An 8135-nucleotide genomic window follows, 5' to 3' on the forward strand; every position below is an offset into this window, starting at 1 on the left:
ACAGTTTTACCAAGGCTACTTGAAACACAACAATCTTGGGATAAAAGGATAGTTTAGACTTTAGAGAAACAACCGACACAAAAAAACTATTTGTCTATCCACCATAAATGACATTCATTGCACAGTAAAGTATCAACAAAATTCTCTACTAGTTGAAGTAGTTCCAGCAGCATGGAACAAATGTTACTTGCAAAGCATGGAAACCCCAATATTTGGGTGGTAAAAGCATGTTTCTGTACATTACTCGTTCAAGAGGTGTTCCAACTCGTCAAAGTCATCAACTGCCACTGCATCGTTGCGGCTACTAATGCCAGTCTGCTTACAAAATGTCTCCTTTTGAGCATCCCAGTCTTTCACGATATCATCTACCATGTCTCCCACCAGCTTCTTGTCTTCTGTAATGTGTTTTACATCCTCCATATCCACTGGACCCATAGCTTCTTTTATTGGGGAAAAAAGGGCAAGAGAAGAGATGTTTTTTAGTAAAGGAAAACCACATGAAGAGGAAAAAAAGAAATCTTTGCTAAAATACATTTGTTATCATAATGATAGATGTTTAGCTATATTTTAAAGGTGAAAGATGTTTTCTGTAGTTAATGTGCCAGATAAATTCCAAAGCTTAGTAAGTAATATACTAATAGCATAGAATATTAAGATAAATCATGCTAATCAAAACATGCCGATATGACATGGAAATCATTTCTATATTAGATATTTTCCCAAATTATGCAAAGGAAATCATTCATCATCATGGAAAATCAAAATGTTATCTTCTAGAAGAAATTATGTTGTTTCCTCTTAACTTCAATAAGGAACTGATGACAGATACTTTATACAGCAGAACTTTCAAAGAACAGAAATTAGGATGATCATTCTGCCATTCGAGGGCAGCACCTAACATGAAGTTCTCAGTTGATGATTGCTTTAAGAGATCAAAGCAAATTATGACATTAACAGATATCTTTTTTTCACCACTGATTTCCTCATTTTAAGATATTGCATCAGAGCATTCCAACATAATTAATAAAGCTGGCTGAAAATCAACCATAGGTAACTGTATTTGAAGGCCTGAATTTGGCCTATTCAACAGTAATAGAAACAAATGTCTGTCCAGCTAGGCTTATGGTTGAAAAAAAACCATACTATATATTCAGTTTATAGCTAGAATATAGTTTCTCCAAGGACAATAGTGAGTACTTGCGTTATGCAGCAATCTGCAAATGATGCCTTGATCTTTTTTTTATCTAGCTATTATAATACATTGCAAAAAGTGTTCATTAAAGGGTACCTGATATAGCCAATTCCTTTGCTTCAGCATATTCTTTTGACATTTTCTTGAGTGTGCTTAGTTCCAATTCCATTCCCTGAATATAAGTGATAACAAACAATCAATGAGAACAGCAATGATTATTGCCAGCAGAACTTCGTTAAAATATAATAGATAGATGAACCATTTCAAAACTTTGCAGTAGAAACAAAAGGTCATAGAGTACAAGATCTTATGGGTCTAGCATTATTTAATTAAAATTACAAGTAAATAACAGTATATTTGTTACTACTGCACCAGAGTTCTGGTTGCCTTTGTTCTTAGAAGAGTTATCGTGCTAACGAAGCAAAAGAATTTTACGACAGATGCATAGACGGTTAGATTAAATGGATTAGCAAGTCAAAATCCAAGAACAGCATGCTATTTCATCATGGAAATCAAGAACAAGACACTGTCCTAACAACCATGTACTACACATCAGGTATTAGAATGCTGTTTGATGATTTCTTAGACATCACTTGCCATGCTGTTAAAACATTTCACCAATCCATTAACATGTAAGCTTTAGAGTCTGCACAGGTAACGGCATGCTGTATATGTACTACAGTTATAAAAAAAAGCCCCAGGACATACATTTTAAGTAGGAAATAATCATGTTATCAATTGGTTGTTTATAAATAATGAAAAACAAATTAAAACAATATATGATTGAGCTCAATCAGCCACTTAACAGCAAAGGGAGAGTTGGAATTTTTCAGGAGCCTTTAAGCCCTGTATGCATCAACTAATGCATTGTAACTTTCTAGAGGAACAGTCCATCGAGTGAAAGCATAACAAATTAATGGTGCCATAGCACACGATGGAATTTTCAGAGGAAAACCAGGAGAGCATGATCAAGGTAAGACTATGATTCACTGTTCTCATGATTCAGAACTGAGTAAAATATTAAAAGGATTTTAGGTCTTGCTTCTTAGAAGGCAATTTACTGAAATCACTTTGCAAAAGTAGGAATGAGCTTCGACCACAAAATAGAGGCATGGTCAGCTTGTTCAGGAATCAGTTTCAAGAGTAAGCAACTAGTTAGCAAATCTGATTATTACTCGAAAGCAATCTCCCAACAATATTGACCTCAATGATTAAGTATCAAGGGACATGCTCGTAATGGTCAACGACAGCAGGGCGCAATCATGTGGCAAAACATCAGATTTGAGAAAGAAAATGAAAAAGAAAAACCTTGTACCTATGTCATAAGTTGACCTAGCATCACACAAAGAATGGTCATCCTTCATTGGATTACTTACTTTTAATTTCTAGATAAATTGTTCAAAACACGCATATGCCACTTGAATTCCCATCTTAAATAGATATATAAATATATAGTTAAAAAACACAGTATATATTCTAGATAGTGTGCTAGCGAAAATTACAAAGAAATACTTAGATATATACCTAAAATGCACTTGCATTTCTTAGTTACAAAATGATACTCCTACCTCCATAGAACTTTGACAAAAATTAGCCAAACCATTTATGGACTATGAATTTTAAAACAAGACATTTTTGCCCTTTCTTACCATTTAAGTGACTAATTAAAAGACAAAATAACAAAGGAACCTAAAAGAAAAGAATCTGTTTGCATCCTAATTCTCCTTGTAGAATCCTAAGAGAACTCAATACATCCACTCATTCCATTCATCTGCTTGTATATGCCAGAAGAACTGATCACAAGCCTCAATTTGTCCTCAACAGTTTGCAAACCAGCTCAACTTCATTTTTATCAAAAGAGAAAATAGTGGAAGTGATAAAGATGCAAGACTTGCTCATTGAATAATGACTTGCTTTCGGTGAGCGAGAGAGCATGATGGTGTTCACCATGTTTTTCAGATTTCCAAATGCAAGGTACAAAAAGGGTGCAGTACTAATGTGATAACCAACTAGTCTATGCATGCACTATTTATCAACTTAACATCAAGATGTAACGGAAATGACTTACAAGGTCCATATGCAGATAGTCCTCTATCAGAGTATTGCCCAATAATCTGTAACATGGAAAGAGAAAATAGTAAGTAACAAGCAATATATAATATAGCCCATTATATAAGAAAACAGTACAATGATCTTCATCCTCATATGAGTATTATCTACATAGAAATCAGCAGGCAAGAATTGGTGACTGGTATAGCCATGATTATGAGCAAGGAAACACAGACATACTTAATTCTGTGTATGCATAGAACAAGAAGAATGCACCTAATCAGAGATGCACATACATATATAAACAAGCAGGATTTTGCAGGCACTGCACCCAATGGAGTACAACACAGAATTGGCCTGACAAAAGTACAAGTACAATGCCAGGTTGGTACAGTTCCATACCAAGGGTGTCCTATTAGGCTAGCACAGATTCTGTGCCCACTACAGTGCCAGAAGATTAAACACTACAAAATTGAAAGCATTGAAAACACAGAAATAGATACAAAGAGTGTACTACGACCACATATCATAAGCATAGGGGATAAGAAATATTATAGAGTTCAGATAAGTTACTTTTCATATGCTATTTGAATTCGCTTGTTTTCTAGCTTCATTATCTCGTCAACCCTTTGGCTCTCATATCCATCAACTCTATCAACAAAGCCAAATAGAAACATGTTCTTATCTAGCATTTTTTTGACAAGAGCAGGAACAATAGCAATACCAATCTTTTTTGCATCAATAACAAGAATCTTCAGCCTCTTTAACTCACCTGTTGCAGAAGACATAAACAAATGAGTGAAAAAAAGAAATAAAATAATAATGTTTCTTGCTACCCATGAACTATTTCACTCTGCAAACCTAAAAAAGAACCTTTTTCTTCTGCAAAGGCAGTTTATATTTATTATGCAATACACAGACCAATGTTAAAGACAAGTTTGCCAAACACCCAAAGCAAAATCAAAGACTACTGAACAAAGAAGGGCAGCAGTAGGAGTTTGGAGTTCATCAACTTCAGATTACTCTAAAGATCTAAAGCAAGATAGAAGAAACCAATTTTAGACAAACTCCTAAACAAGTCAAAAGTGTGAGAAAAAGGGGTACAATGCATATTTCACCATCAAACCTGAATGACATATCTATGGTACTCAGTGTCTAGTCATGGCCAGATGCACTTTTTCATTTCATAGTTCACTAATGAGGACAGAAGAGCAAATATGTAAGGAAAAATGCAGATAAACAAGAAAGAATTTAACAGTGACAAAAATTACCATAGACCTATGTTTCTGATATCTAAGGTAATTAAAATGACTTTAAGAATTAAATATCACCGGCACATACAAAGAGATAAATAAATTTTGAAAGCAGGTTTATATGGTTGAGTCTCATAGAGGCAGTAAAGGCAATAGAAGCCACCCAATCTCGTTGACAGTGAACCTGTAGAAACCATATGGCCTGCATAAAGTAGTCATTCATCACTAATTCTCTCCAATTGTAAAATCAAGCATATAAAAACTAAAAAGGGAATTATGGTGATTAGACATACTAATAGAATATGAATAAAGAGACTGCATAAATATGGCCTCGTTAGAGATAGGTTTAGCCTCATAAATATAAGAGAATTTCTTAGCCATCCACATCTTCTTCATGTCTGCCAATGTGGTATGGTTACCCTGCCAGTTCAAGGAACAATGATGTAAGTTCTCTCTAAACTAAAACATGCACTTTAGCTTGAAGAAGATCAGCAAAAAAGCATACAAAATTTGAGAAAAAGAAACTACCTCATTGAACTCATCCACAAGCTCATCAATATCCAACTTGAAAGGTCTGAGGTCCATATCAATATCATCAAGATTCATGCATCCATGTGTCGATGATTATTTGTGCCTGCTGCATATGCAACAACTGCTTGGAGTAGCGGCCAGTTAATGCACATAGATTTATAAATTTTGTAATTTAAAACCAATTTTCCATGCATAGTTTTCTAAATTTAAAGTTTGAAGTAAGTTGTTGCAGACAAATAAATAAGAATATTGGAATTTGAGACTGATTAATGAGAAAAAAAGGTGGACTTGAAGAGGGATTAGAGTTAGTACAAAACCCACCTTTGGTCAGTTGAAGAATTATGAAGGCACTAGACTTCCATGATAAGGAAGGAGTCCAAATGAAATTGTCGGCAAAGCTTGTCGGTTTGGGGTTGGAAAAAAGATCAAAATTGGTCAATTTTTATACAATCAAAATCAGGTTTGGCCAAGGTTGACAAGGTAAGGTCAGGTTGAGAAAATTATTCTAGAATCCAAAAAACATTATGAAAACCACAAAGGTAAAAGAATGAAAGATAAAAAGTAAAGCATACATATTAACTAAAGAAGGGAGAAATCATTTATGGCGTACTTGTAGCGTCGTTCATTTCAACTCTAAGTAGTTGGTACCATCAAACATGGGGCAACATAAAATACCAAGCAACACATTTTAGATAGTAAAATATCATTCACCAGTAGAAAATAAATAAACAAACAACTTCCTTCTTGCACATGAGATAGAATCAAATTATATTAACCTTCCAGTGTAAATAGTGAAAAATAATATAAATAATCAAAAAATCAATGGAGCACCTACTGTAGAAAGACTCATTGCCACATACTGTTACATGGTAGATGGACAATATATTATGCTCTTCGTCATCCACAGTATATATTTCAAATTAAATAAGTCGATTAGTTTTATTAATCTACAGAATGTAATTAAATAAATTTAGTATACTATCCTATACACATTAAAATAGAGACACTAACTACCAAAAAATTATTTTCTAAAGAAGAAAATATATTTAATTACATAGACCACATCCCACTGTGCGGTGTAATTGTACATGTGACTAGAAGATCCATCAAAGATTGACACAATTTTTTGGGAAGTGCCAACTGATATAAAATCAACTGCAACGTTCTGAAAAGCAAACCAGATTATGAACCAACAAAAGGAAAAACCAATGATTTAAAGGTTCAAATGGGATGAAACCGTGATGCTGCCATAAAGTGTCATATAACTAAAAACTTAACAATTAAAAGAATAAACACAAAGAGATTTTTTAGAGAATGAAAGCTCCAAAAGGCATCGGTATATTTGGAGCGGGAGACAAAGGTTATATATCATCTGCACCAGTCCTTGCAATTAATTTGTAAACCATTTGTGTTTAACAGTTCAAGCAAAAGTATCTTAGCAATTTAGTTGGACACAACGTGCGAAAACACATCAAACTGTGACATACTATCAAAGGTGTGGATCTAGAGCGGTAGAGGCAATTACCTCAGGGCGTCGCTGCACTGCGCAAGGGATCAGAAAAGAAAATGTTTTCCTTAGGTTCGAGTTGAGCACCAGGCCAAGCTCGCCGACGATGTCCAGGATCGCCTCGATCTCGTCGGTTGCGTCACCGCTTATATCAGGCGGAAGAGAGCGAGAAGGGTTAGGGTTTGACACTTGGGAAGTCTGATCAGTTTGGTCCGTCGGCAAAAGCCAATTGAAGGCGAACCGATTTGGGCATGATCAAGCGGACAAAACACAAACCTATACGGAGTCAATTTAGTCTCCCGTTGGGCCTATTCACTAGGACCATCGCGAGTCTGCCGCCGCGTGAAGCGGTTGCCCGCAGCCTTCACAGCGGGAGGCCAAGTGGCGCTTCCCCTCGTCGGAATCACGGCATCGCAGACAAGGACGACGCAGCAAGTAATCGCGGGAAATGAGGAAAAAGAAGCACCAGTTGTTGCATACAGATCATTAAAAATGCATCTTTATTTTTTTATATGATAAAAAAACAATATCTATCATTGCAAAATATCTCATACTTCCATAAGTTGAATTCCTGTATGAGCCTGCAAAACTATGTATTATAGACAAATAATTGTGGCATTGCCTTCATGACAAATATCTTTACAATAAAAATATTTTTAATAAAATAACAAATTTAACTGGTGCATAAAGTCCTAACATCAAAAAACACCATTCTTTGCCCAAAGCAAGGAAATCAGATATATCTTTAGAATAAAACCAGACTCTACGACAATGACTGGGGGGTAAAGAAGCATCTTTTGTTGCAAAAGATGCATTAAACAAAATAGAACAAAGAACACATTTTTTTTCCTCTTTCAATGATTAAATATCTTTTTCCGCAAATATCAAGTAAAAAAGTTATTCCTTTTCCAACAGACACAACCTGATTTCAATTTTGCTGCTTCCTTACAATTTGGTAATGTGATCGGCAAAGACGAGAACAATGCATATCAAGATCACAACACGATTCGGCATTCGGAATGAGGAGGAGGATTTAGTTCGATCACCGAATAAATTCTCAGAGAAGCAGAGAGATTCATAATCATGCCGCTATCACATTGAAAAAAATTCTCTTTTCACCACGTAAAAGAAGCAAAGAGGGAAATAATGTAGGAAAAAAAAAAAAAAACGGAGAAAGAGACTGAGTTGGGTTTCTCTCAGACAAATGCCTCGATTCGTCCTCACGCTGAGTGGAATGGATAATATCGGACTCGTCATCTATGTTTACATGTCATCACCGGGAAACCCAACAAATCGACATCTCTTACCACTCCACGACAAATCAAGAAACACGTAACAAGATTGCGAGAGAAAGAGAGAGGAAAGATTCGAACTCACGGATGAAAAGCCGGAGATTACGACAAAGGTCGAGTCTTTGCTCGCCGACCGAGAGCGTCACCGATGGAAGATATAAATAGGGTCAGCAGCCGAAGAACCAGGGTTTCGCTTCTCACCGAAATTACCTTTTTGTCTTCCATATTTGTTATAATACGGCACATATAAAAACGGCGTGCTATAATATTATATATAATTTAGATATTATATATTACAAAGTATATGTTAA

General features: G+C 35.4%; 1 protein-coding gene and 1 non-coding gene across 8 annotated transcripts; both read right to left on the reverse strand.

Moving 5' to 3' along the window:
* Positions 1-78: 78 nt before the first annotated feature.
* LOC135671637 (uncharacterized) lies at positions 79-7930 on the reverse strand. Of its 7 annotated transcripts, none has more exons than XM_065179883.1 (9): positions 6809-7015; positions 6551-6677; positions 5023-5128; positions 4788-4914; positions 4583-4696; positions 3815-4013; positions 3261-3306; positions 1289-1364; positions 79-440 (listed from the first exon to the last, which is right to left on the reverse strand). In XM_065179883.1, the coding sequence occupies exons 3-9, from the start codon at positions 5098-5100 to the stop codon at positions 241-243; spliced, it is 840 nt and encodes a 279-aa protein (XP_065035955.1). In that variant the 5' UTR covers positions 5101-5128; positions 6551-6677; positions 6809-7015; the 3' UTR covers positions 79-240. The 7 variants fall into 7 exon arrangements, with proteins under 7 accessions (XP_065035955.1, XP_065035953.1, XP_065035945.1 ...); XM_065179881.1 differs by having other exon boundaries at positions 5023-5131; positions 6809-7014; XM_065179873.1 differs by having other exon boundaries at positions 5023-5146; positions 6809-7014.
* On the reverse strand, positions 7724-7814 carry LOC135672694 (small nucleolar RNA SNOR75). The gene has a single exon (XR_010513053.1). It is a non-coding gene; the product is annotated as a small nucleolar RNA SNOR75 (small nucleolar RNA).
* Positions 7931-8135: the final 205 nt, after the last annotated feature.

Source organism: Musa acuminata, chromosome BXJ1-4 (assembly GCF_036884655.1).
Source record: "Musa acuminata AAA Group cultivar baxijiao chromosome BXJ1-4, Cavendish_Baxijiao_AAA, whole genome shotgun sequence".
In the NCBI taxonomy this organism is placed as follows: domain Eukaryota; kingdom Viridiplantae; phylum Streptophyta; class Magnoliopsida; order Zingiberales; family Musaceae; genus Musa; species Musa acuminata.

Excerpts from the sequence above, each read along its gene's own strand:
- LOC135671637 (XM_065179884.1), bottom strand. The coding sequence starts at position 5,100 with ATGAATCTTGATGATATTGATATGGACCTCAGACCTTTCAAGTTGGAT. Across the intron at positions 4,915-5,022 it reads TTGTGGATGAGTTCAATGAG|GGTAACCATACCACATTGGC; the intron begins GTAGTTTCTTTT and ends TTGAACTGGCAG. Across the intron at positions 1,365-3,260 it reads ACTATCTGCATATGGACCTT|GGAATGGAATTGGAACTAAG; the intron begins GTAAGTCATTTC and ends ACTTATATTCAG.